The sequence below is a fragment of the Nicotiana tabacum genome, chromosome 10 (assembly GCF_000715075.1).
Source record: "Nicotiana tabacum cultivar K326 chromosome 10, ASM71507v2, whole genome shotgun sequence".
Taxonomy (NCBI): domain Eukaryota; kingdom Viridiplantae; phylum Streptophyta; class Magnoliopsida; order Solanales; family Solanaceae; genus Nicotiana; species Nicotiana tabacum.
In genome coordinates this window covers 141,554,806-141,582,433 of record NC_134089.1, presented here as the reverse complement: position 1 = coordinate 141,582,433, position 27,628 = coordinate 141,554,806, and the positions used below count along the sequence as shown (strand labels likewise).

The following is a 27,628-nucleotide window of genomic DNA, read 5'->3' as shown; positions in this document are numbered from 1 at the left end:
CAGCCGCAAGAATCCCTTCATTTATTAACATCACCTGAAGGTCCAACAACGTGTTTGAAACTCGAAGCCATATTGCATCCAAAATAAGGATCGAATACTTCACTTCTTCCTACACTCCAATCAAGCCCTTCTCGTCACATTCAAAATTCCTAGGCATAGAAACTACCTCAGAGATCATCTCCCTCAAACCATCAACACTAGAACGCCGATTCGATCCTGAAGTCTCAACACACGACCATCTTTGATAACTTCCTCTTAGGTTCCATCTCACGACACCAAGCCTAGAGGAAAACAAATGAAGACCAATATGCCGATGAGCCTCAATGCATCCAATCAAGGACGGCGATACCACAGTATTAACAAGAATTCCACCAAATTAGAAAATATCAAATCTCAACCGTAGGCAACACCAATACTGTGGTAAAATGACAGAATACCCTTTAACAAGGTGACAATAATAGCCCGCTCAAATACGTAGGGAGAAATATCTTACACCACATCTGCAGCATCTTCACAACTCGTAGGTGCTCGATTGATAACAAATGCCTAACGTCACGTATGAATGAGTAGGAAGGAATCGAAGGCATAAGCTTCAATGAAATCAAATCGCACGAAGGGGAATCAAGGAAGGGAAGATCTCCTAACAACCATGTAGCCTCTTGAAGATAAGTACAGACGTATCCATAGCGATCCGCAAGACTCTACTAGACTTGCTCATGACTCGTGAGACCTAAGTGAACCTAGTGCTTTGATGCCAAGCTGTCACGGCCCAAAAATCCACTATAATCGTGATGGCGCCCAACATCGCCGTTAAGTAAACCAACGGTGAACTATCAACTTAATTATTTATTTTATTATTTTTGAAATCGTGAATCTTATTAGATATAGAGATCAATGCATTAAAACTAGTAGATTCTTACAATTTAAATGGAATATAAAGTAAATGTGTGACAATGTAAAGCAAATCGTACACAAATTCTAGAATACCCTAAAATCCGGTAGCACAAGTGTATGAGCATCTACTAGGAAGTACAATAACAACACCTCATCTGTCTAGAATACAAGATTGACAGGATAAAGTAAATAATTATGATGGAGACTCTTTGTGCTGTGAATCGTAGCATAGAATGCAACTCACCATAAAGTCCCATCGGTAGTTGTGCCTTTGCGCCCAAATGACCACGAAATGAACCTGGCATATCCTGCATATTTAGTGCAAAAGTACAGCACGAGTACATAAATCAACGCGTAACCAATAAGTGTCTAGCCTAACCCCGAAGAGGTAGTAAGGCGGGGTCGACATTGACACTTACTAGAGTTCCAGTAAATCAAATATAATAAAGTAGACAAGTATGAAACATGGTAAGTAAACAATGAGTACAGATATAGGCAAATAATACGGTCTACAGCTGAAAAATGAACACGGAGTCTTAAATTATCGGATACCTCCTCCAATGGAATATGTAATGGTCAATACTAAATCAACGGTCACATCTCAAGTCAGAAACTCATGAGTACGCAGACTCCTTATCAAGTATTCACATGATTTTGCCGAGGCGAGTGGCCCAATCCTATAAGAGTGTTTTGTAGAAATGTCGAGACAAACGACCCGATCCCATAAGAGTGTTTTACAATATTCTGCCGAGGCGAACGACCCACTCCCATAAGAATAAGATACTCTTCCGAGATGAGTGGCCCGATCTCATAAGAAATACATGATACTCTGTCGAGGCGAGCGGCCTGATCCCATAAGATTGTGTTACATAATACCGCCAAGGCAAACAACCCGATCCCATTAGAATAAGAAGCTTTAACGGGGTCCTTGACCCCACTCACGAATATACATGTGAGTTATAAAATTAAAGAAACTTTTCGATGAATACGCACAACTCAGAAGAGATTCGTAAGTGAAGATGAGCTGAATGAGAAAGAACGTGAGCATGAGACTGCATATTTAGGGCCTATATCTTGCTAAAAAATGTGAAAGCTGCTTCGTCGAGGACGACGAATTCTTCCAGTGGGGGTAGTTTGTTAACCCCCTAACAAGGTCCCTCGGCAGATGTGGGTTGTAGAAAGGATTTTCATGATTGCCTTGGCACACAACCTGAAATATTGGGGCATCATGAGGGACAACTTGGCATGACAGACTATGCGGAGTTGACAAAGACACCTTATGGAGGCAAGGCGTATATCACTTGGTTGTGTGAGTTGGCATGACAATGGCAAGGCAAAGCTATGTCAAGGCAGGAGCCAAGACGTGACAAGGCAAAGGCAAGGAAAGGCAAAGACATGGGCAAGACAATGTAAGCAATATAGGTCCATGGCATGGCATGACAAAGGCAAGGCAGTGCCATATGCACAAAGGCATGTAAGTGGCTGGCAAGGCTTGTGGGCAGCTTGGTATGACAGATGGATGTCAAGGCAGGCCCAAGACTTGCAACTTGCCAAAATAATGCAAGTCTTGGGCCCAACTGAGCAAAACAGGCGCAAGAGTGCACTGCACATGGGGCAGTTGAGTGGTTATTTTGCTGAAAAACTTCTTTGTAGCCATGATTGGCACGTTTTATAGCATATTTTTTTGATTGGTTCAAGTTTTCCCAACAGTTAGGACTTGTCAATTGCTTTGTTTAGATGATTCCAAGTGTCATTGGGCAGGCTGCACTATAAAAATGTGGATAGGGCCAGTCCCAAAGGCAAAACTTAGTCTTGTGGCAAAATTGTTAACCAAAAACGTCAAAGTGTATTCCTAGGGAGGGAAATCATTTTGGGGCGGGGAACTAAGGTGTTCTTTGTTCTTGGCCATAGGGTTTGCTTTGTTGTGTTATTGTATTCACGTATTAATACAAGTTGAGAGAAAATTCCTGTAAATTCATGTGTGCCTTGTACTTTCTTTGCTGCCTAAATTTATTGTAAGTCCCAAATGTCCAAAAAATAATTCTATGTGTTGGAAGGCTGAAGTCAAGTGCTGGGCTTGACTGTTGCAAGGAAGTGAACCTCAGGAAGACAAAAAACACCCTGTGACAACTATATATATATGTGTGTGTTTAGGATTAAGTGTAGGACTTAAACGAATATCTACTTTTATTAGAATCTATGTTTTTGCTTTAGAGATAAACTTTTTTTAAGTGTTTGACTTAACAAGCATGATTAGAGCAAGATTGAGATTAATTAATATGGCAATCGCAATTATTCGGAGATTGAAGCACAAATATTAAGTACTTTTTTCCTTCAAATTAAAAGCAGTGTTCTTACATTTGATCCGAGTAATCAATCGGGTAATTCCCCTCTTGAACAATCGAAACTATTACAGAGTAATCCTATTTATTTTATTTTTCCTTTTTGTAAATAAAGAACTAATGTTCACTGTACCAAGCAGAAAGGCCAAGAAATAATTAATCCGATATAATTAAATCGGATCATCAAAATCTGGAATCATAAACGCAATAAACACTAGGCAATAATACAACCAAAAAGAAATTAAATTGAGCCAAGTATCGACAAAACTTAACTTCAAAGCGTTCTTTTAATTAGGTCAAAAATCGCAACAAAATCACCAACTTAAAAGCGGACTGATTTTAAATCAAATCAACGGCTATAATTAAACTGTCACATTTATAAAAACCAACTGCATGTACACTTAGTAGTCCCTCAAAGGAATACGCCTCTCCTTTTTAAGTGGTCAAAAAATCCGATCTCAAAATTCTAATTTTAGTGGTCAGCAACTTCTCTTTCTAATCTCCGCTAAACAAAAAAATATATAGAAAAATTCTTTTTTTCTTCTTATTGATGAATATATAGAACAGAATATATCCAAAGCTTATTTGTTAATTCAATGAAAATAATTTACAATAAAAATAATATAGTTGCAATAATTCAGGTGCCATTCGATGGAACTATAAATTTGAGCCAAACGACTCTTTCACATCTAGTTGTAGGGTTGTTGGTTGTTGCCATTCTTTTCTCTTCTTACTCGTTCTCTTCAATTGAAAGCCACACATATTTTATTTTATTTTAAATATCCTTTTTTGTGAATTTTCAGCTCACCTACGTTAAGGTAAAGCTGGCTAGTTGAAGGTTAGATCTTCTAATTCCGCTTATTACTGTTGATCATTTTATTATTGATATGTTTTATGTGAAAGTTTGATTTAATGAAAGTTATGAATTGGGATTTGCTTGTTTATGCTTTTGAATGTATTTTAAGGATTCATAGAACTGACCGCTACTAGTTCGGAATTTAGGCCTAGTAGTAGTTGTTGATGTTGATGTTGTATTGATATGTTTCCTGGGCTTGGTGCTGTTTGAAAACTCGGTGAATAATGAGCCCGTTCTCTACTGATAATATGGAAAAAGTGGTATACAATTCGGACTTTTGCTTTTACTTGAATTGGAAATGTTATTAAAAGAATATATATGAAGTTTGTTATTGTTTGATTCCGTGGTCCGGTAAATGTGATCATATTTTGTACTGTTTCTCTGTTATTTGGTTATTTATGTGACATTCCCTTTTTGCTGAACTTTGTATTGCTTCCAATCTTGAATTATACTGGCATGATATGGCTGCCTTAGTGAACCATATTGAATGTTCTATGGATCTGGTCTGGTAAGATTTATATGTGCCTTGAACTCCTACTCTTTTTTTCTTTTGGATTAGAATCAAAATGATTGAGGGTATATGACCTGTCGTCTGGTACATGGATTTTTAGAGATCTAAAGGGCAAGTGTATATAGAACCAAATTTCGAGTTTCATTATACCATATTGATTTCGAACTACTTGACATGATATCTTGCTCATCTCTTGGTTTCAATTTTTGTTCATCTCAGTTTCAGCTTCTTTTTCTTATTTAACAGGTCGGTATCTTTGAGGTGTAGCAATCATTGGGTTCTTCTAGATTTTGACGTCTTCTTCCAGTCTGGCCGCTGTAACAACTTCCTGCTTTTCTCGCACCTCTAAGAAGGTGTGGGGCAAGGACGAGGGGCTGATATTACTATGTGTTTTGAGGAGATCAAGATCATCTCATATCTGGAGACTGTGCCGTGTCTCAGCAGGGCTCACACTTGATTATGGCTAAGATTGGCCTATGCTAAGTCTTGCAATCATGTGATCTTATTTGCTGAAATTCTACTGATTATCGATTTAGTAAATATTAGATTATTAGAGCTCTTCAATATCTCGAAAGTGATTGGATCTCATGTGAAGGATTTTTTTTCTTTTATAAAGATGTTTAGGTTTTCATGCTTCCCAGCTCACGTCCATTCCCACAAACAAAAGGTTAGAAAATAAATATTTTTGGATGTATGAACATAATTACTTCTAATTTTTTGCAGAATTTAAAACTGTTGCTGATTCTATGTTCCCCTCTAATTAGAAAACAGCTCAATTTTCTGCCGAAGCAATGCATAAAACACTTGAAGATTGTTCTCAGAATCATGCCATGAAGGGTTTTGCGTACTTGTCGACAGCTAATGCATCATGTGCAGCGGAGAGAGAGGCTCTCGAGAACTATGCTGATCATGCTTCCGATTCTTCTCCTTTAGAGCGTGATAATAAATCTGAGGAATTCAAGAGCAAATCTAATACTGAATGTGAATTCAAAAGACATAACAATGCGCAGATGAGGAAGAGTTTATCTTTGGGTAGTGGCTTGAATTTGGAAGGAAGAGTTGTCAGTGGTAATAATGACTCAGAGCATGAGAGTGGTAGATATTCTTGTGATGAATCAGATGATCGCTGTGGATCAGCAAGTGCAGATGGTGGGAAGGAACTTAATATCAGCTTGCTTGACTTATTTCACGAAGCTGGACCTTCTGTTTCTGTTCAAGTGAACTCTGATTTGGCTAACAATGAGTCAATATTTTCAATTGGAGATGCAAAAGAGTCAGAAAAAGGCGAACAAGAGCACTATGAGGTTCAGTTGTCTAATGCAAATGAGTCTGGTGACCATTCACCACGTACTTCTCGTAGTATTGTAAAATCAAGTTCATTGCCTAACATTCATTCCCCAGGTCGACGAGTTAGCCACAACTTCAATCGTGCCAGATCTGCTGACGACTTAAATATGTTAGATGCAAGACGGAAAGAAAATTTCATGGATGAGGTAGCAAACAAGGTGATGAAACACAAAGAAAAAGAAGATAGTTTACGGAATAATGAAAAAGTTAATGATGAAACCCCACCTGATGACAATTTCGATACGTATAACTATGTTGGCTCAGCCAAAGACTGGATACTACCTGGGATGGATGAGGTTAACATGAAGAAGCATGTTAATGCAGAATCTACATTTTGCCGGTGGAATGAATTGACAGGCAAGGATTTTAAGACTAAACGAATTGAGGAGTGGGTCACAGACCTTCAGCATTGTGGCAGATTTGATGAAGCAGATGACTTTTCTGTTCCTGACAACGGTCCCGAAGTGCAAAAAGGTAAAGCTGTCTTGGATGCTTCTCCTGTTGCGAAGTTGGACGGTAAGGTCAACCCTGGTGCAGAAAGTGTTAAGAAATATATCTCTTCATTGAGTGCCAATGCCACGTCAGCTCAGCTGATAAATCATGGGTTGGTTGTGATTCCATTTCTCAGTGCTTTTGTGAGCTTAAGAGCACTTAACTTATCCGGGAATTCCATAGGTTTGTAGCTCATACTTTCTGTTCCTCTGGATTTGAGACACCTTTTTCCTCCCCTCCAAGTCTTCATATGGTTAGAGCTCTGACAATTATCTTGCTTCTACTTTTTCCCGCAGTGAGGATAACTGCTGGTGCTCTCCCTCGAGGGCTTCATGTTTTGAATCTGTCCAGGAACAGTATCTCAGTTATTGAAGGATTGCGTGAACTTACACGACTTCGTGTTCTTGACCTGAGCTACAATCGACTACTAAGGATTGGACATGGTATGATTTTTTCAAGATGCACTATGAAATCGGTGGTAGAATTTCTTTGATGTAGGCATGAGTTATCTTTTAAAGTCCTAATAACTTGGTCATTAAGTTGATAGACAAAGGTCTTTTATTCATCTATGTGAATGAACGTGCAACTTTTGTAGAAAAATGCCACTTGAAAGGATACTTTGCAGTGTGAGGAACTTCAAGGAATAATTGCTAATTTTATTGATAACAAAAGAAAATAATTGCTAATATCATGATGAATATAGTAACCTATAGGCTATATCGCGTATGAACTTGACATGTCTAGTTTGCATAATATCCAAGATCTAGTGCATTAGCAACTTTATTTGAATTGTTAAATAAATTGAAAAATGCTTTACAAGTTTAGCCACAGGTATAGCATGAGTTAGCTGGTTCTTTGCTAAGTTATCTTTGTTTGCTGGATTTTCACAAGTCCTTACATATATTTTTCTTTTGAGTCTTCTTTCTATTAATAATTTAATATACTTTTCTCTGAAAGAAAGTGATGTAGCACCGCTAGGAGGGAGGGAGAATTGGGAGAAGAACAGAGAAAAGAGGAGTAACTGAGGGGATCTACTCATAAAATGTTATTCATCAATAAGTGTCTACCAATGTACAAGGAGGGTCCTATTTATAGGTTGTGGGAGCCTTGCACAGGGTAGAGTCTTGAAACATGTAAACTTTTTCTCTAAGAGATAAAGATAAAAACAAATAAATGATAAAGATAAAATCGTCAAAAGATAATAACAAAGATATAACCTAATCCAGATAATGATAAGGAGAAAATCTACTCTAAAAGATAATAGCCTAAATACTAATTATCCTTTTCTTTAAGGATTCACATCAGAAAGAACATAGAGTTGCTGCTTTGATCCACTTACTGAAATCTTCTTTATTGGTTAGGTTATCAAAGTTGGCAATTCAACTTAATAAAGCTAAAGTAATATCTTACTGACTAATTAGGTACTGCTTCCATCTCAAATTAGTGCAAATCGTCCCTTTTCAGGTCAATAAAAACTACTGACCACTTTGCTAGTGAACAGAACATTACATATTATACAATAGAACAAGCCAGATTGGACTTAGTTGTTTACTTCAATATGCTGTTTCCTTCTTTCGTTTTTATTTCAATACGATCAAAAGTAAGTCATGCGACTGTCATTAGCCCTTTTTTCTAATGATAAAACTCTCATTATCACCCAGTTTAGGTTGAACAGTTCATTTTCCTTTCAAGTAGGTAAACATTTATGGCGTCTTCTCTGTGGTACATTATCACCTAAGTACAAAGAACAATTTCTTGTTCAACTCGCTTCTTATCAGGTGTGCGGAGTCAAATATACCATTCAAGTCAGTGCTGAGGGACCATATAATTTCTCCATATGTTGAGCTTTAAGTTATCTTTCTTTCGTTTATCAATAATTTTTCCTTTTATGTTCTTCATCCTTATAAGCTTAGCAGATTGTAATTGAGCTAAATTACTCCTAATATGGACAATTTTGGCGTGTAGGTCTTGCTTCCTGTTCTTCTTTGAAAGAGCTGTACCTAGCGGGGAATAAAATCAGCGAGGTTGAGGGTCTTCACCGCCTCCTAAAATTGAATGTCCTGGATTTGAGATTCAACAAAATATCTACAGCCAAATGTCTGGGCCAACTTGCAGCTAATTATGGTTCTTTACAAGCAATCAGCCTGGAAGGGAACCCTGCCCAGAAGAATGTTGGTGATGAACAACTGCGAAAATGCCTACAAGGCCTTCTTCCGAATCTCATTTACTTCAACAGGAAACCTGTCAAGGTGAAGGATACAACAGACAGATCTGCTAGATTAGCCATTGGTGCTCATCAGATAGATCGAGGTCTCAAAGCAGACCTTAAGGCTATGCGGAAGGCAAGCCATAGTGGTTCCACGCACAAAGCATCATCTTCATTGACCCATGGTCGTAAAAGTCAACCAATAACCACGACAAAACCATCCAAGATTAGACCCACCCGCCTGCCCCCGAGTGGAACTAAAACTAGCTCACGGCAACATGTCTATGACTTCAGCAGCAAGCTTCTTAGCTTCAGACCTGACCTATCTATGCGCAGGAGCCGAAGCTAGGGAACTCTTGGTGTGATTTGAGGATCAGATTTATCAGGGAGAAGTGTCAACTTATGATACCTATGACGCGCCCTTCCTGTTTCAGTCTTTAAATTAGTATAGTACTTAAGCGTATTTGTCCTTTCTCCCTCCCTCTAGATTTAGTTTCCCAGCGACGATCTCCAAGGCAGCCTGCGCATGCAAACTTCAGTCGTCTTGTGCCTTTATGTGCTTTTCCGTATCCAGATTTTAGTTCTATGCTTTAGCTGTTATTGGATTGTTTTTAGGACAATGTACCTGTGTGGATACAATCAAGAACATTGTTTCTCAAATTGGATGTTGAAGTGTGGTTGTTTTATGATTTGATTTTTAATCCTCCTAAGCTTTTGATTGTCCCAGAAGCTTTTAAAATACTCGGCTGTTTGTGTACGTGGTTTGAAGTGGCGAATATCTTCAAAGGTATATCTCAAAATAACATCTTCAACTATTGCAAATAGTATTGAGGCAACCAGTGCTACGTATAACCTAAATACACATATCTATAATATCTCTATATAACAGTCATTCACCAGTAAAAGATCAATTTTTTTAGTTATATTTTACTAACAACCATATTTATAGCAGAACGCTAATTATAAAATTACCCATCTAAAATAGCCATATAGAATTTTTAAGATTACTAATAATAATTCTAAAAATATGCACCAATCTTTTCCCTTAAACAAAGTTTCTATGTTGAATAAGATATAAGATTAAAAGATTTGCACATGATATCTTTTTCACTGGACAAATTTCAAAAAATATTTACAAATTTAAGTGTTAAGCTCTTAGATTGTCTTCAGGAAAAGCTATTGGATACCTTTTTGTTGAAAATTTGGACACAAATCTTCGCCAATTCAAGTGTTATATCGCTAGTAAAAGAATAAAATCTACAAAACAACCTACAATTGCAAAGTTCTTCCATCAATCTTGGAAATTTTTTATTTTTTAGGCAGCTTTAAAATGTATGCCTTAGAGTTTAAATCTCTATACTTTTAGTTATGAATTTATTAATTATGTATTAGCTTTCTTCAATATTTAACTAGTGAAATATTCATATATTTTGAGATTTTAAATTTGAATAATTATCTTATTTTTTATATGTAATATTAAAAAAGGAAAAATAATTGATTTCTGGATAATTTTTATCTATAACAACCAAAAATATTTAAACGTCAAATGCTGTTATAAGTGTATAACAGCCGTTCACTATAAAAACCAAAAAAATTGGAACAAACAAAAATTGGAATTTAATGTACGCCACGAAAGTATATAGCCATCTTGTTAAAAGGGGAAAAAAAGGATGGTAACCATTATTTATTTTACCAACAAAGATATCGGGTAATTCTGTCTATCAAAACTTAAATAGCAAGAGTTAGTATCTTTCTCAGTGTCACGAGTAGGTAACACTACTTTTAACTGGAGCAGAAGAAGCTAAGAAATCCACAAATGGAGACCTTGACTATTAGATGAGGAACATGTTACTATATAACAACTACCTGATAGTTTGAACTAGTAGGATGCAGTCAATTTGGTTGTTGACACATTTTATCACTTGAAACCAGTGTTTTAAAAAGCGAGGGCGTGAGGCGAGGCGAAAGCCTCGAGACATGAGGCGTAAGTCCCACGGATCTTTAATTTTTTAAATTTATAAATAAATAATAGTATAGCATTATAACACAATAAATATAAAGAAATGCATTAAAAGTTCAAGGAAACTAAAAAGAATTAAAAAAAACTCATATAAAATAAAATATTTAGCATGTTTTACAAGTATAAGTAATACAATATTGTTAAAGTTACTATGAAATATAAATAAACTCCAACCTCTTAACTTTCAAACAATTAAAAACTATAATTTCTTAAAAAATTATCAAACTGCATATTTTACCTCTTTAAAAGTAAATACACAATAAATTCTTCAATACTATAATTTAAAATATTACTCCTTCATGAGTAAATATAAAATTATTTTTAAATAGTAAAATAAAAAATTTATGATAATTTTGAGTGACATGGAACTAAGACATGTAGATCTATGTAAATTTTAGTTATCTATTTTTAGAAGAAATATTCAAATGATATTCACCCTCAAGATGTTGTTAATTAGTAAGTATGCAATAATATATTTCATTATTTGAATCATTCACAATTTTCATATTTCTAGAATAAAAAAAAACTATAATCATTTATTTGTTAAAGAATTTTGATAATTAATAGTGCAAATTAGTGAATTCAGCACATGATTTGCATAGGAACTGTTAGGCGAGTCCCGAGCGTTGAGCGTTAGGCGTGTTTAAGGCGCACTGTCGGGCGCTTGGGGCGTAAGCCTCAGAGAACTAAGCCCCACATATAAGTCTCAAGGCGTTTTGATAGTGCCCCGCTCCGGGGCGAGTCCCAAAAAAGCCTTTTAAAACGGTGCTTGAAACTACATTGAAATAAATTGCTTTTTGTGGTAACGTACTTTTTTGGTCTCAAAATATACTTGTAAACTTTTTCACTTAAAGTATGACAAACACAAAGATTTAGACATATACTTCTTATATGATATGAAATGTAAATATATCATGTAGACTATGTTCTACCTTAAAAGCTATTTTCTGGAATATTTTCAAAGTTTGATTAATTAAAGTACTTACGCGAATATTAAAATGAGAGCATGGTCAAGTGTTCTCTTTTTATTATTGAGTATTTTAGGCTGATAAGTTAAACAGCTGAAGAGCCTATAAGTCTATTCTTTTCTTCGGTTATTCATTCGGTGTCCGTTACTGGCCTTGAGCTCTAGTTAATTTGAATTTGTGTCACGTAAAGCTAATAAAGGAGAAAGCTGCGTCTTTAGGCTATCTCCAACCCTTGCTTCCATTTTCTCCTCCAAAATTGAGTAAAGTTACTCCAACCATTACTCCATTTTTACTTCAAAAAAGAATATTCCATTTTATATTCTTCTCTCACTTCAATATTATATATTATCTTTTAATTAAATTTTATTTTTAATTTATTAAAGAAAATCTATCCTTTCTCTTTTTTACATATTCATAATTTAATATAAAATTATTTTATACCATAAATTTTTAAATAATATAATTTGTAAGCAAATATTATAGATTATATATATTAATGGATAATTCAAATAAAAGTGAAATCATTTTGTTGCAAAACTCCGAATGCACGCTCAATTATAACTTATAATAAAATTAACTTACAATTTACATAAAAATAATAAATGCACGAAAATTAATTTATCAAAATTATATGCCAAAGTTAAGATGTAAAATTAATATTATAAAGATATTACATAAACATAATTAGGTATATATAAAGAGATAAATTAAAAAATTTAAATAATAAAAATAATAATAAAATAAGCATGAAAATGGAGGAAGATTGGAGATGCATTTTGGCAAAAAATAGCTCCGCTACGAAGAAATGTGGAAGGGTCGGTGATGCCCCTATTAGAAATTTTTGGCTTTCAATACTTAACCGAGACCTCTTGGTAATAGTAATAGATGACAATTGACATAATCTATTTGGTAAATATTATTTTATTTTAAAATTCTTCAATGAAGGGCCTCCGTGTACTTGCCAGCTGGGCTAATTTCCGAGTGGACCAACTCTGGTCTGGGCTTACCCGCCAAAAATGGTGTGAAAAAAGAAGAAGAGGGAAAACAAAGGGCAAAGTTGAAAAAGAAAAGGACCCTGATACTATACAATATATGTGGTGTCAGTCTGTGTATCCTTGTGTGGGTTCCAGCTAAAAAATAAATATCTCATGTGGGCTACATTTGCAATTTACAGAAACATTCGAGGCCACATAATAACTTTTCAAACACCAAAATAGGGGTAGAAATGATATTTCTTAAACATTAGGGGGCTCAATTGAGAAGTACAAAAATGTACAGAGGGAGAGAGAGAGAGAGAGAGAGAGAGAGAAACAAGAGAGTGAATCGTTGAAGAACCCTAATCTTGAATCGTGAACTCCACTCTCCTCTTTGCCTCTCTCTGTATATGAAAACGCCGACTCTTAACTACCTCTTCACTCCCACCATCTTCCACCACCCACCCCCTTTTAACCCTCACCCCCTCTCTCTCTTTCTCTTCTGTGGAACTTTTACTTAGACGATCAGTATTCTTCTGCCCTTACAGGTACTTTTAAAAATCTTGTTGTTCTGTTTATGTCAAAGATCAACTCTTTTATGTAAAGAAAACTGGTACCCTTTTCTTTTATCATACTGATTCTTGTTTTAATTATTTTCCTTTTTTCATCGCTACTCAGTGCAGTTTGCAGTTTAACCACCGTATGGGGGCGGCCTGAAGTGAAGACATTCAAATCTAATTAGGACTGAAGTGGGGTTTCAAATTTTCGCGTTTTTGTTGTCTTCACTGATTAAGGAAAAAAAAGGAGTTATGTCGGTTAATTAGCATTTCTTGAGGTTGTTTGGAAAATAACAGGACTTGAAGTAGTTTCTTTTTTTTTTCTTTTCCGAAAATGAGCAAGATTTTGGGTATATGAGATTAAGAATAGATAAATTTTAAAGAAAATAACTTTGTACTTGCATGTGTGAGAAATTGCAAAAGTATCTGTAATACTTAAGTTTTGGTAGTAACAGCAGTGAAAAAAAAACAAGAAGAAGAACAGACACCTCGATCCCAACCAAGTTTGGGTGGGAACAGTAGTGAAATAGGGGGTAAGATTGGTTCAAGGGCAGGGGTTCTGCCTTGTGAGGTGCGAGCACTGATGCCTTCAGTAGGGATGAGAAGGACTACAAGGGTTTTTGGGGCGAGGGTTTTGAGGTCAGGAAGGCGGTTGTGGACCCCAGGTGAGGAGGTTAAGCGGGCTAAACATGGAAATGAGTGGATTGAGCTTCTTGACAATGTAGTAAGAGATGGTGGTGGTGGTGGGGCCACTAAGTACAAGGAAAACGGGTGGCTTAAGAAGGATAGTGCTCCGAAGCAAGAAACTAACCAAGAAATGGATATTGATGTAGAGAGTAAGGCAACAGCTGAACCGGAGGCACTGATCATTAGTCCGAACAGCAATAGTTTTAGGAGGTGGGGAACTGTATATACGAGGAAGAGGAAAAGGCATGAATCCGGTAAAGGTGATACGGTAACAGAGGGCAAGAGGTTTGGCAAGCACTTTGTTAGGAAGAAAAGAGTTAGGGCAGCTTATGCTAAGGATTCAGATAAATCTGAAGAGGGTCAAATATCAACTGGCATTGTTATTGTAAATACATCATGTGGAAGCAGTTATTGGGTTTCCTGCCTTTTGAGTTGTGTTTTAAGGTACTTGAGGAAGTCAACTGTTAGTTTGCAGCAAATCTTTGGATTCATTAACTCAAAACCCTTGAGGGATGTTTCTTCGTTGCATGGTATCCTCCTCTTACAGGTATTATTTTGTCACTACTGCTTTACCAGACATTCATTTGCTCGACTTTTATGGCTATTGGGCCTTAGCCTTTATTTTTTTCCCCATTTCTTTGTTTTTTTTGTCCTAATTTTTGTGAGGTTTACTAACCTTGTTGTTATTTATGTTTCTGCAACTTCAGGATCAGACTCTCAGAAAAATAAACACGGGAGCTTGCTTTATTGCTGGTGGCACATGCTCGATTCCTGTTTTTACGCTGGATTTTTCTACAGTCCCGTGTTGTTTTATGTACCTGCACTCAAGCATGCTTCTCAGATTTATTCACATGTCCTATGCATTGGTCATGTATTCTACAGTTATGGTTGAGGAAACTAATGTGGCTAATGAGAAGGAGATTGTATCTTGCCTTATCCCCGTGAATAGTCAACCTGGATTGGATGTATCCACGTCTGGAATGTATGATGATTCCAGGGAGATTGCAGTGGTGCACCCAACTGTTGGCGTTCCTAAATTAGCTGCCCACCACTTGCAGCTAAGGAACAGTCGTGGTATTCAGAAGAGGAGAAGCTCTTTGAGTTCAAGAAGAGGCAGGCGTTCTTGCTTTGGCTCACAGGATGTTAATGGTGCTTTGGCTTCTGACAGATTGAGGTTAAGACGTAATGGCCTCCGATTTTCGTCTCCTACGTCTCGGTATGAACTTAGGAGTTCAGGTCAGAAGATTTCCACACCAAGCATCAAAGAATTAAAATCTGCTTTGGTGGAATTGACGCAGGATATAGATGCAACAAGCTGTTCTGCCAACATATTGGTTATTGAATCTGACAAGTGTTACAGGCAAAAAGGAGCCACCATTGCTATGCAACTTTCTGGTTCAAAACAGTGGATTTTAGCAGTGAAGGTAGGTGGAGTAAGGAGATTCAACCTCACTGCTGAGAAAGTTATGAGGCCTTGTAGCGCCAACCGTGTAACTCATGACATTATATGGGTCGGGGATCGTGGTTGGAAGCTAGAGTTTCCAGATAGGCGAGACTGGTTGATTTTCAAGGAACTTTATAAAGAATGTTCTGATCGCAATGTACAGCCCCCTGCGTTAAGCATCATTCCTGTTCCTGGTGTACGTGAAGTATCAGGCTATGCAGAGAGCAATCCTGCTCAGTTTGCCCGTCCGGATTCATACATAACTGTTAGAGATGATGAGTTGACAAGGGCATTAGCAAGGAGTACAACATGCTATGACATGGATTCTGATGACGACGAGTGGCTAGAAAACATTAATGATGAACTTTTTTCGGAAAACAAGCATCTTTCGGTTGAGAGCTTTGAGATACTGATTGATACTTTTGAGAAAGGCTTTTATTGTAATCCAGATGATTATTCTGATGAGAAAACGGCTATCAATAGTTGCCTGGATAAGGAAAAGAAAGAAATTGTTGAGGCTGTGTATAGTTACTGGTCCAAAAAGAGGAAGCAAAAGCGGTCTTCCCTGATAAGAATTTTCCAGGTAAAAGTGTGTTTTTCTTGCCAACAATATCTTTGGAAGCATATGTATTCTACTCATAGTTTTTAACTTCCACAAAGTAGTAGTAAAATTGTTTATGCACGCGTGCTTTCCAACTATTGGCCTTTGCCTTTCTACCTGGAGTATGAACTTTTTTTTAGTTCTCTTTTTTTCTTTTCCTCGAAATGGAATTTCTGTTTACTTTCTCCTTGAAGAAGTTGATATCCACATGCATATTTCTTAGGTGAAGCAAATTCAAAAAGTCACAAAAGCTTCTTTTGTTCCATAGCGAAGTTGTGTTATGACGAAGATGACCCATTTTTGTCATCATTTCGCCATAGTTTCAATGAAAAGAGAGAAAATACACTAGCCAATTGGATAAAGTGACTAGAGCGTTGGACCAGATTGTCTCTTGATGTTTTGCAATTAAGATTCACCAATCTGACAAGGGAGGGATAGCCTTGTGATAAGGCTCTTCAATGATGGAGCAAAGTGGGAAAAGTCCGCTGTTGGACTCTTGGATGTGTATGGGGTGGGCTTACTATATCCCTCCCCCAGATAAAAGAAAAGGAACAAGAATGTATTCTCCTATTGGCGTTGACCTTGATGAATGGTTTATGAGCAAGCAAAGGAATTAAATAGATGTCTTATTGATTGCTGTTTTAACCATAATCAAGGCTGAATTCTTTGTAGGAAAATTTTCAGCTGCAACATTGCCCGACAGTAATTCTTAGGGGAATATAAACTTTTTGTTCCATTAAAATAGAAAGCAAAATGAAAAAGAAAGAAAATAAAACAACAAACCTTAGCACTGGTGTCTCCTCTAAAAGAAAAAAAGGAGAAAAGGCACTGGCATTTCCTGTTAAATATTAGCCTTGTCATAATTCTGAACATATTTCATCACTTGGGATAATTTGCAAATGTCAGTGCATGGTCTGCTGCTTCATCCAAATTATCGCTATCTGATGATACAATGCTCTTTCTTGACAGTGTTACCAGCCAAGGAGAACTCAGGTCATCCCAAAATCTGTTCTCCGCAAGAAGAGGTCTTTCAAACGACAAGGAAGCCAAGCCGGAAGAGGCAAACAGCGGCCATTTCTACCAGGTGTGTATTCTGTGTGAATTGGTATCAGAATCTTGTTGTCCTATTATGTGATCTGCACTGTTTATTTACGAAATTACTCCATGTTAACAAGGATTCTACGTTAGATCTGTTGCTGCTCTATAGTTAATGGTCTGGTTTAGACTAAGTCGTGCCCATGTGAATGTTCGTTCATGGCTAGTAGCAGGGCTCTGTCTTCAAGCCCTGCCCTCTTTTCTCAACTTATTAGTTGCCCACGGTGCTTCTGATAAGGGAATTAAGGTTGATTTGTGTTGCAGTGTAATTCATCTCTCTCTAAAATAGGTTGCTCTATACAATATCTGCTACTATTTATAGTTTGGATTTTTTCACTTGAATGAAGACTAACATGAAATTCAATGACAGCAATGGTGACTGAAAAAGATGCTTTGCAGCGACAGAACTCAGTTCTTAAGGTGCAAGAAGCTAAAGCTGCTGCAAACAAATCGGAGGATTTGGCAGTTAGGCTGAGACAAAGGGCTCAGCAGCTGATGGAGAATGCTGATCTAGCAACTTACAAAGCCGCAATGGCACTTAAAATAGCAGAAGCAGCTAAGATTGCTAAGTCTACAGAAGCTGTTGTGCCGTTTTTCATAGGTTAGAAACAGTGTTCTTCAGAAATATAGTTGAAATGGCCAATTTTTCCCGAATTGAAATCGGAGGAACACAGCCTCATGGCCTTTTTTAGAGAGGCCTGTGGAGGTCCATCTTTGACAGGATTTAAAGTAACTTTGTGTATAGATTCTAATGGATGTACATTCTGTATCATTATTCTTATATGTTAGCTTAGATAGATGTGTACAAGGAAAAAGAGAGGGTTTATCTATTTGTTTCAAGGAAACCATATAGAAGCAAGACAAGTATACAAGATTTTGAGAGCACATGGTTCGCCGTTTCTGCAACTTTTGTTTTCTGTTAATATTTTGTTTTCTAGACCATTAGGCCGTTTTGATACCGTTTCATGTTCGCCTGTTTGGAGTAATTGACGTGTGATGATTTATTGTGCCTTCTTTTGTTTTTCGGTTAGGGAGTGTTCTGAAAACGCTTGAGTTGATATGTCGGCAGGCATGTTCTTTGTTTACTTGTATGTGTACACCTTTTTCCTTGTAATTCTCTAATGCTAAAGGACTAAATCTTTTTACATTTTGATGCTAACAGAAACCTACGAGTTTTCTTGCACAAAAACAGCATTTTCCCCCGGCAAGTGAAAGAAATTACTTTAAGCTTTTCGATTTGGTCATTCTTCCCGTTGTTCGAACATAAAAGCTACTATATTGATTTGTACCATGATTAATGTTTTTCGATTCCCTTTTAATTTTTTTTTTCTTAAGTTCATTCTCTAGAAGGCAGAGCAAAAAAAAAACCATAATTTTTTAGACAAACCAAACTTTTTAAATCTATTTTTTTCCTTTTTTAATTCCCTCCCTTTGATCCCCTTTGTTGGAGCTATTGCTCCTTTGGTGACTCACCCACAACTAGGGCTGTCTCAAGGGAGGGTATTACCCGTAGAGGTCTGTACCCGTACCACATTGTGCCGGTCTGGATTGGGGTAGGAGTGAGGGATTTGGGTAAAGGGTAAAGCTAATGGGAGGGTACCGATAAAATACCCTTGGTACCTGTACAGTTAGTACCTTTAAGGTTCCAGACCGGTCCGTACTGGTACCCGTATCAGTACTCCTAAGTTTTTTTTTTAAATTTTAAAAATTGCCATTTTTGCACAGTTAGCCAACGATTTTTTTTTTAAAAAAAATAGTCGTTAGCAACAACAAAAAACGATTATTTTTGCCTCCCTAAACCCCTACCCCCCCCCCCCCCCAATTTATATTTTTTAACCTCTACGTTTGTTCAAATACACAAAGTCCCTATTTTAAATCTATAAATACTCCATTTCATTTTTTTAATTTTCACACAAAACTCTCATATTTCTCTACTCCTCTATCTCTCTCTATTTCTAATTGCAATTAACGTTCTAGCACTCATATTAATTTTTGCATTTATTTTGTTATATTTGTGTTGCTATTTGTTGTAATTTTAATAATTTATTATTAAAAATGACTGCTAAATTGGTAAAAAAATGTTTAATAGATTGACTAAGGGTAATACTAAGGGAGGGGCCCTCGTTTTGAAACAAGTCCAAACTAGTCCGAGTTTAGGCGTTACATATAAAAAATGTATAATCCAACTTTTCAAGATTTTCCTAGAATAACTGTTAGAAATAATGTTTGCGATGATGAAGGAAATGAAGATTTGCTGAAATATTGAAAGAGAAAAAACTTTTGTTTTCCAGAAATAATTTAAGAAGATGACGATCCTTATAGTGAAATACTATCTATTGGAGACAGCAGGACCCAGAAGAATAAATGCTTAATTTCAAACGAAGAACCAACAAAAGTTATTGAAAATTTTCTTAAATTTAACTTTATTTTAATAAGTATTGAAATAAAAGTATTAAATTTATTTCATCCATTAAAGTTTGTTTGTATTTAAATATATTTTTTTTTATTTTTAATTTAAAAGTACTCCTAAATATCGGTACCACTAACTTTATTTAAATATAAAAGTGTTAAATTTATTTCATCCATTAACTTTATTTTTTTTATCTTTCCCTTTTATAAATAAGATAATTGAAGAGAGCATAATTGCATTCCTTAAAAGTTTAGGGAACGAACTGAATTTATACGTCTCATCAGTACCTCTTTCATTAGTTTATTTCGAGAGGCCAACCAATCAAGATAAAGGAAACTGGTTTACCACTATGACTTCCAAAAGCACTTAGTTTTCAAATCTGACCTTACTACATTTGCCAGGATTATTCGGAGTCTGTAACTAAGCTCCAACGAAATGTTCAAATGGAAAAGCTTTTCATTTTCTTTTTGCAATTTAAGCAGTAAAATACCAGACTTCAAGATAACCATCTACTTCACAGCAATATATGCAAAAAAGAAAAGGGGAGAATCTTACTTTAATTAGAAGCGGAGCCACGATTTGAAACTTAGGGATTTAAGATTTTAAAACTTTTAAATTATTGGGTTCTAAATTAATAATTTATACATATTAAATAATTTTTTTAAGACAAATACAATATTTAAACCAAAATTACTGAATTCATCCGAACCCGCATCTCGATCTCCAGCTCCGCCCCTGACTTTAATTGACTTGCTATGTTTCTTCAAGGGGATTGTGCAATGTGACTATAAAGAAACTTAAGAAACAGTAAACAATCTCTTTTTCCCCCTCCCTTTTCAGCACAAACAGAGATTTTAGTATATAAACCATGCAACATGTATATATATATATATATATATATATATATATATATATATATATATATATATATATATATATATATGTTGGAAAGAGTTTAAGGGACTAACTGCATGGGTCAAAATCTGACCGTAGTGGTCGTCCCCAAGAAGAATGATAAGGGGTCGACCAAGCTGTAATCATGCACAGGGGACGAGATAGCAAAGAGCACCTCGGCCATCGTCAGGGTCAAATCATCGAAAGCGTACATCATAGAACAAGCACTGTGTTCGACCAACGACGAAAGGTGCAGTGGTAAGAAAGCACGCCGATCAAAGACCGTTGGATAAAAAAGGAATGAAACTATATATATGGGCAGAGAGAGCTCAGAGAAAAGGGGAGGATTCTGAAAAAGGAGAGCAACCATAACAGAGGAAACAAGAGGAATCTCTCGTTTATCAACAGTTACTTCTCTTCCTTTCTTTGCTCCCTCATTTATGATACATCTCTGCTCTAGATGTAAGCTCATCTCTCATATTTGGTGTACAATTATCATATTAATAAATCTTATACATTTCTACTCTTGGTTATTTCACACTTAATATGCTTGGATCTGAAATTAATTATGTTTGGCTAAGATTTACCTTCTTTATTATCAATAATTAGTTTGACAAAAGAGTTTTAAACTTTTTGCTCAAACAATTTGGCGTTGTCTGTGAGGATTTCTTAGTTTCCCTGAGATCTAAAACGGGCGAAATGTAACCATCCACTCGAAAGAGAGGTAAATAAACCTAACATGGTAATCTAGATCAGGCTGCTACATAAAAGTAGAAGTTATAACCAATATCCACGCAAAACCCATATATCACCAGTAGCGATGGATTTAGCATGATATACGCACGTTCAAAATAGAATCATGGTCATTTGGCGTGATCACATCCCTATTTGACACATTCACCTTGTATATTAACCCATGTTCCCACCCTTTATGAGAGGACGACAGCTTGATGCGCAGTCCTTTGAAAGAATGGGTACATCCTGCCCTACTTTCACATTCCCCCACACATCGGATGGTCCACAAACGAAGTATGACATGTATCCCTTGTTGTGGGTACAAATTGAGCGAGGTCGAACTGGGGCTCGATTTCAACATTGCAGCAAGTGAGGCGAGCCCAACCCGCGCAAAGCTTAGACGCCGCTAAAAAAAAAGGAGCTGAACACGATCGTCGAATCTAAAACCACCATTCCATTAACCATTCAAACACCAGGCAGAGCAAACAACACTACAAAGCCGCCCCCTCTCGCCGACCCGTTGGATCGAGGTACATAAAATTTCATTTTGGTTTACCCTCTATTGTTGGTTTAAACAGGAACACGAGCGCCATACGGGTAAGCGAGCAAAGGAGCATTCCAACTAGAAACAATAGAAGGAAAACTACTACCAAATAATTGAAACGCCGCCCACCTGAAATACCTCAACTCTTGAAAGAGGACACACCTCAAGTCGTACTCTCTTTCCCTCACCCGAGTTTCGCCCCAATCAGGTTCTCGGGGAAGATTCTAATGGGACGACGAAAGGGATGTCTCGAAGTCCAAGTATGATTCATCCCCCCTCCTGTTGACCACTTCCTCAGATCGGGCAATGAAGGGACTAGATACATGGAAACTCCTCCAATAAATGTATGAAACAAACATGTACAACACTCCCTAGTGAGTGAAACAACAATATTTTATACTCCCCGTCGTCATATTCTCCAATGTGGGTAAAATTAAACAAACTGGGACTTACCTAGGAAATGCATCATATTCTCCAATGCAAGCAAAATTAAGCAAACTGGGACTCACCTAGGAAACGCAGAAGTTAAGCAAAACTAGGACTCCTCTAGGGAACGCCCAAAATTCTCCAGAAAAAACAAAACCGAGTGCACCAGGATCCACTCCGACGTATACTCAAACAATATTGTGGCATGTGAATCTCCAAAATCTGACAACTAAATAACGGGTTAATATTTCGACCTTAACTCGAAATAACACCCCTGCGGCCAAGGGCCATCGCCAAAAGAAGAATTCGACCTCACTCGAATCACAACGGGTTAATATTTCGACCTTAACCTGAAATAACACCCCTACGGCCAAGGGCCATCGCCAAAAGAAGAATTCGACCTCGCTTGAATCACAATGGGTTAATATTTCGACCTTAACTCGAAATAATACCCCTACGGCCAAGGGCCATTGCCAAAAGAAGAATTCGACCTCGCTCGAATCAGAACGAGTTAATATTTCAACCTTAACTCGAAATAACACCTAAATGCCAAAAGGCCATCGCCGAAAGAAAAACTCGACATCGCTTGAATTATACGGATTAACATTACGGTCTTACTCGCAATAACGCCTTTGCGGCCATCGGTCATCGTCAAATAAAAACTTTTTTATTTTGTTTCTCGAACTTGTCTAAATAAGTTAGAAATTGATTTCGCTCCAAGTCCTAGGTTCAACCTCGCTCGAATACATATGAAAAGGTCGATTTTGCCTAAATCAATAATTGAATTCAATCTACCTCGAATGATTCAAGTCGAAACTGACTTCATCCAAAACGACGAATTCGAATTCAACCTCGTTTGAATCAAATATGACTCCGCCTAAAGCGACAAATCAAAAGTCAATCTCGCCCAAATATGCAAATCCGAAGGTCTACGCCAAAGCAAAAAATGTAAAACAAGGGAAGGGAGAGAAATACAAAGGACGTACAATGACGAAACAACCCTTTTATTTATACACTTGCGCAACGTCCGTACCTTATATATGGCCAGAACCGGCCTAGTACAAAAAAAGAAGAACAAGGCAAAACAAAAAAAAAACATAGACTAAGGCAGCAACTTTTCACTCGGTATCATCGCCGGCCTCCGGTGTCGCAGGATCGTAGACGCAGTTGACACGAGCCTCTCGTGTTTCGTTCGGGCTCATTCATAAGCAACCTCAGAAATATTGCTCGTCTCCCACAAACTCTTGTATATGTCCTGTTGGGCCTCGGCATGAACCCAAAGCTCGTGCAAGTGGCGAGGAACCGCAGTAGAGGCAGATTCAACTTGGGCCAACAATTATGCCTTTTTTGGCCTCAAGTATAGCGACCCGATCTCCCAAGTTTGAAGCTTCCGGGTTAATTTTGCCAATATGCTCTTCGAGCCTCGCCTCACTTAGCGTGGCCATTGCCCTCTCGGATTCCTGCTCGGATTCCTGCTCGGATTGAAGGACGCAGATAGTGTCCTCCAATGTCGCCGCCCTTGCTGAAGCCGATGCCCGAGCACTCTCGGTTCTCTCCAACTCGGACACTTTTGTCTCTAGCTCGGCTAATTTCCCCATCCACTTTGCACTCAAAGCCTCAACCCTGATAGCACATTAGCCTGAAGATGCTCACACTTTGCGATGACCCCCTTTCCCAACTCGAGTTCCTCATCCTTTACACGAAGTAGCTCCTCGAGCTCACTGTTCCTACGAATGGACTGCATCATCTCCTGATCCCTTTTCTCCAGCTCCTCCCCCAGAGATTGATTACCGGTGCTCGCCTTGAGCCGCTCATGCTTCTCACGACACTTGTTACGGTAGCCCCGATACTTTTCCAACATCATCAGAAAAATCTTGGCCCGAGTGTCGGCCTTGCGAGCACTTTCAATCTCCAACATATAAGACTGAAAGCCAAAAAAATAACAAAGAAAAGAGTTGGTAAAGTCCAAGGCCGCCAAAAACAGAAGGAACACAAAAGAAGAAACAAAGAGGAGAAACTTACCCTCAGGCCCATGGCGGCCACTTCATGCATCAATTCAACGTCACTGACATCCCAAAGAGCCTCATACTCTGCGGTAGAGCATAAAAGGTCAAACTGCGGTACCAAGCCTTCCGTATCCCGCAGAAGGTTAAGCTCCGACGAAATCTCAAGTATACGGGAGGGACCTCCCGCTCTCACCACAGTACGGGTAAAACCTTCCTTAAACATCCTGACATCATCAAGATCGAGGTCGAAGTCAGACTCGTAGTCATCGACCACGACACCCTTTCCCCTCTTTGCGGCCGAAGAAGAAGCCTAATTCGGTCCGGAAGATGAAGGCCTGCCCAAAGCGGCAACAGCGGCCTCGGGACCCCAACTTCCCGTCACAGTAGCTTGTTGATCAATCACAACAGCCGAAGCCTCTGTCGTCGAGTTGGCCTCATCCACCTGGTTTGCCTATGCGGCCGGGTTAGCATCACTGCCAATTTCAGACACTATCAAAGGAAGGTCTCCCTCGAAGGCACTGCGGCTGAAGGAGCCATTTCACACTCCACTCGCCGCCTCTTTGACGAACCCTCTCCGTCATCAGCACAGGAAGATTCACCCGTTGAGCGGGCAGCAGGAGTTGGAGGCTCAACATGAGGAATAATTCCTAGACACACAGCCCCGGTCGTAGGAGTAAATTGAGTAGCTCTTGATGTAGGCCGAGCAAAAGGCGTCGGTTGACGGAATGCAAGTGAAGGAGCCCTCATCGTTCGCACACTCCCTGATTAAAGGATAAAAATGATCATGTAAGTAACAAGATCAAATTACAAGACAAAAGACAAGGAAATTGCAACGGGTCGACTTACCGGTGAGAGGCTTACACCCGTATCTCTCATAGAAGGATGCCCACTCACGGACCCCCGCCGTATGGAAAAGAATAGCATTAACCCATTCACGTATGTCATCGACGGGCGGGGGAGGCAATCTCTCAGATGCGAATGCAGAAAATGAATTAGCAATGCCACCTAAAGAGGAACGGTCGGCCACCGCCTCGAGAGAAGTCGTAAATCAAACCAAAAAAACTTACGGGTGAAGTTCCACGCCTCGGGAAGCCCTGCTGGGTTCGCCACAAGGTGCTCGGTCCGTACGAAGAAATAAATCTCCCAGAAACGACAATTAGCCTTGTCATCCATCTTCATCACCAAACTCTTTGTTCTTCGATGACGCATATAGATCATCGAGCCTCGAATAAGTTGGGGAACAAAAATATTAAGCATATGCCCCAAAGTGACCTCTCGACCGGCGAGTTCTGCGTACTTGAGCAGCATGAGGAAGAGTTTGTACACGTACAGTGAAAGCTGAGCCGGGCACACCTCGTAGTAGCGACAGAAGTCTACCACTAGGGAGGGGAGCGGAAGCTTATACCCAATAACAAAAGGGTACGCGTAGAATGCGTAGTACCTTGGGCGATGCAGATGCACAATGTCTGTTCTCATCGCGGTATCATTTCAATATGATTCGAAATTACCCAGTTGGTCTTGATCGCCGCAATTGCCACTTCATCCATGGTAGATGACGCAGGTTCCGGCTTTTCTCCGGAGAGGTTGTTAAAATCATTCCATATATTCCCCGGACAGGGCAGTATTTTAGCCGCTGTTGGAACCCCTTCATTATCCGCCGCCTCCGCTCCTTCTCCGAGAACAGGTGCGTCATTTTCCGGCACTGGAGCTTCGTCGGGTCTGTCAGTATGGGAAGAAGTAACAACCATTTGTCTTGATTAATCGGAGTAAATGAGTAAGAAAAGGGAGAGAAAGAAGATGGTGGCGTCAATTTCTGACTGACAGGAAAATAAACTTAGAAATTTGAAGTATTAAAGAAAGTAAAGACTTGCAAAACTCCTTTGATAAGTCGAAAAGTGTGGCAATAGATTGGTATTTTCTCCCTATTTATAGGAACATAAATGTCCTGACCGGAAAACCCAAGAGCCGCCAATCAAAACTAATAGGGCACAAGAAACGATATGATTCCTGGGAAACGTGCGCCTTAATGACAGTGGCTATTCATGATGCATCGAATCGATACAACGGTTCAACTCCGAACAGACATAATGGTTCAATGGTATCATTGAAGCGTCACGCCATCACCTCGACCAAAAGGCCTTACTCAAGGCGTAAACATTTAGATTTCTCCTAACTTTTGAATCGAGAGAGTCCGCCAGTTGAGCCCGCTAAGAGGCGACCTCGACGGACGGAGGGACTAACTGCATGGGTCAAAATCTGACTGTAGTGGTCATCCCCAAGAAGAATGATAAGGGGTCGACCAAGTTGTAATCATACCCAGGGGACGAGATAGTAAAGAGCACCTCGGCCATCGTCGGGGTCAAATCGTCGAAATCGTACATCATAGAACAAGCATTGTGTTCGAGCAACGACGAACGGTACAAATATAAGAAAGCACGCCGGTCAAAGACCGTTGGATAAAAAGTGAAAGGAACTATATATATATATGGGCAGAGAGAGTTTAGAGAAAGGGGAGGATTCTGAAAAGGGAGAGCAACCACAACAGAGGAAATAAGATAAATCTATCGTTTATCAAGAATTACTTCTCTTCCCATTCATTGCTCCCTCATTTATGATCCATCTCTGCTCTAGATGTAAGCTCATCTCTCATATTTGGTGTACGATTATTTTATTAATAAATTTTATACATTTCTACTCTTGGTTATTTCGCACTTAATATGCTTGGATCTGAAATTAATTATGTTTGGCTAAGATTTACCTTCTTTATTATCAATAATTAGTTTGACAAAAGAGTTTTAAACTTTTTGCTCAAACAATTTGGCGCCATCTGTGAGGATTTCTTAGTTTCCTTCAGATCTAAAACCGACGAAATGTAACCACCCACTCGAAAGAGAGGTAAATAAACCTAACATGCTATTCTAGATTAGGCTGCTACATAAAAGTAGACGTTATAACCAATATCCACGCAAAACCCATATATCACCAGTAGCGATGGATTTAGCATGATATACGCACGTTCAAAATAGAATCATGGTTTTTTGGCATGATCACATCCCCATTTGAAACATTCACCTTGTATATTAACCCATGTTCCCACACTTTATGAGAGGACGACAGCTTGCTGCGTAGTCCTTTGAAAGAATGGGTACATCCTGCCCTACTTTCACATTCCCCCCCCCCCATATCGGATGGTCCACGAACGAAGTTTGACATGTCTCCCTTGTTGTGGGTACAAATTGAGCGAGATCGAACCGGGGCTCGATTTCAACATTGCAGCAATTGAGGCGAGCCCAACCCGCGCAAAGCTTAGACGCAGCTAAAAAAGGAGCTGAACACGGCCGTCGAATCTAAAACTACCATTCCATCAACCATTCAAACACCAGGCAGAGCAAGCAACACTACAAAGCCGCCCCCTCTCGCCGACCCGTTGGATCGAGGTACAGAAAATTTCATTTTATTTTACCCTCTGTTGGTTTAAACAAGAACACGAGTGCCATACGGGTAAGCGAGCAAAGGAGCATTCCAACTAAAAACAATAGAAGGAATACTTACTACCAAATAATTGAAACGCCGCCCACCTCAAATACCTCAACTCCTGAAAGAGGACACACCTCAAGTC

At 38.5% G+C, this 27,628-nt stretch overlaps 2 protein-coding genes across 4 annotated transcripts; both read left to right on the top strand.

The window, feature by feature from the left end:
- Positions 1 to 3,723: 3,723 nt before the first annotated feature.
- LOC107784006 (uncharacterized) lies at positions 3,724 to 9,308 on the top strand. Of its 2 annotated transcripts, none has more exons than XM_016605053.2 (5): positions 3,724 to 4,074; positions 4,850 to 5,270; positions 5,368 to 6,625; positions 6,739 to 6,885; positions 8,408 to 9,308. In XM_016605053.2, the coding sequence occupies exons 2-5, from the start codon at positions 5,220 to 5,222 to the stop codon at positions 8,995 to 8,997; spliced, it is 2,046 nt and encodes a 681-aa protein (XP_016460539.2). In that variant the 5' UTR covers positions 3,724 to 4,074; positions 4,850 to 5,219; the 3' UTR covers positions 8,998 to 9,308. The 2 variants fall into 2 exon arrangements, with proteins under 2 accessions (XP_016460539.2, XP_075079474.1); XM_075223373.1 differs by having other exon boundaries at positions 3,724 to 4,132; positions 4,829 to 5,270.
- A 3,580-nt stretch (positions 9,309 to 12,888) lies between these two features.
- On the top strand, positions 12,889 to 17,879 carry LOC107820278 (uncharacterized). 2 transcript variants are annotated; one of them, XM_075223370.1, is made up of 5 exons: positions 12,889 to 13,158; positions 13,289 to 14,401; positions 14,562 to 15,881; positions 16,869 to 16,983; positions 17,365 to 17,879. In XM_075223370.1, exons 2-5 carry the CDS (start codon positions 13,751 to 13,753, stop codon positions 17,598 to 17,600), a joined length of 2,322 nt encoding a protein of 773 aa, XP_075079471.1. In that variant the 5' UTR covers positions 12,889 to 13,158; positions 13,289 to 13,750; the 3' UTR covers positions 17,601 to 17,879. The 2 variants fall into 2 exon arrangements, with proteins under 2 accessions (XP_075079471.1, XP_075079472.1); XM_075223371.1 differs by having other exon boundaries at positions 12,911 to 13,158; positions 13,294 to 14,401.
- Positions 17,880 to 27,628: the final 9,749 nt, after the last annotated feature.

What these genes read in the sequence shown, in the direction of transcription:
- LOC107784006 (XM_016605053.2), top strand. Translation starts at nt 5,220, where the DNA reads ATGTTTAGGTTTTCATGCTTCCCAGCTCACGTCCATTCCCACAAACAA. An exon ending in TCCATTCCCACAAACAAAAG is followed by an intron (nt 5,271 to 5,367) that starts GTTAGAAAATAA and finishes CCCTCTAATTAG; the next exon opens with AAAACAGCTCAATTTTCTGC. An exon ending in CTTATCCGGGAATTCCATAG is followed by an intron (nt 6,626 to 6,738) that starts GTTTGTAGCTCA and finishes TTTTTCCCGCAG; the next exon opens with TGAGGATAACTGCTGGTGCT.
- LOC107820278 (XM_075223370.1), top strand. Translation starts at nt 13,751, where the DNA reads ATGCCTTCAGTAGGGATGAGAAGGACTACAAGGGTTTTTGGGGCGAGG. An exon ending in CCCTGATAAGAATTTTCCAG is followed by an intron (nt 15,882 to 16,868) that starts GTAAAAGTGTGT and finishes CTTTCTTGACAG; the next exon opens with TGTTACCAGCCAAGGAGAAC. An exon ending in ACAGCGGCCATTTCTACCAG is followed by an intron (nt 16,984 to 17,364) that starts GTGTGTATTCTG and finishes ATTCAATGACAG; the next exon opens with CAATGGTGACTGAAAAAGAT.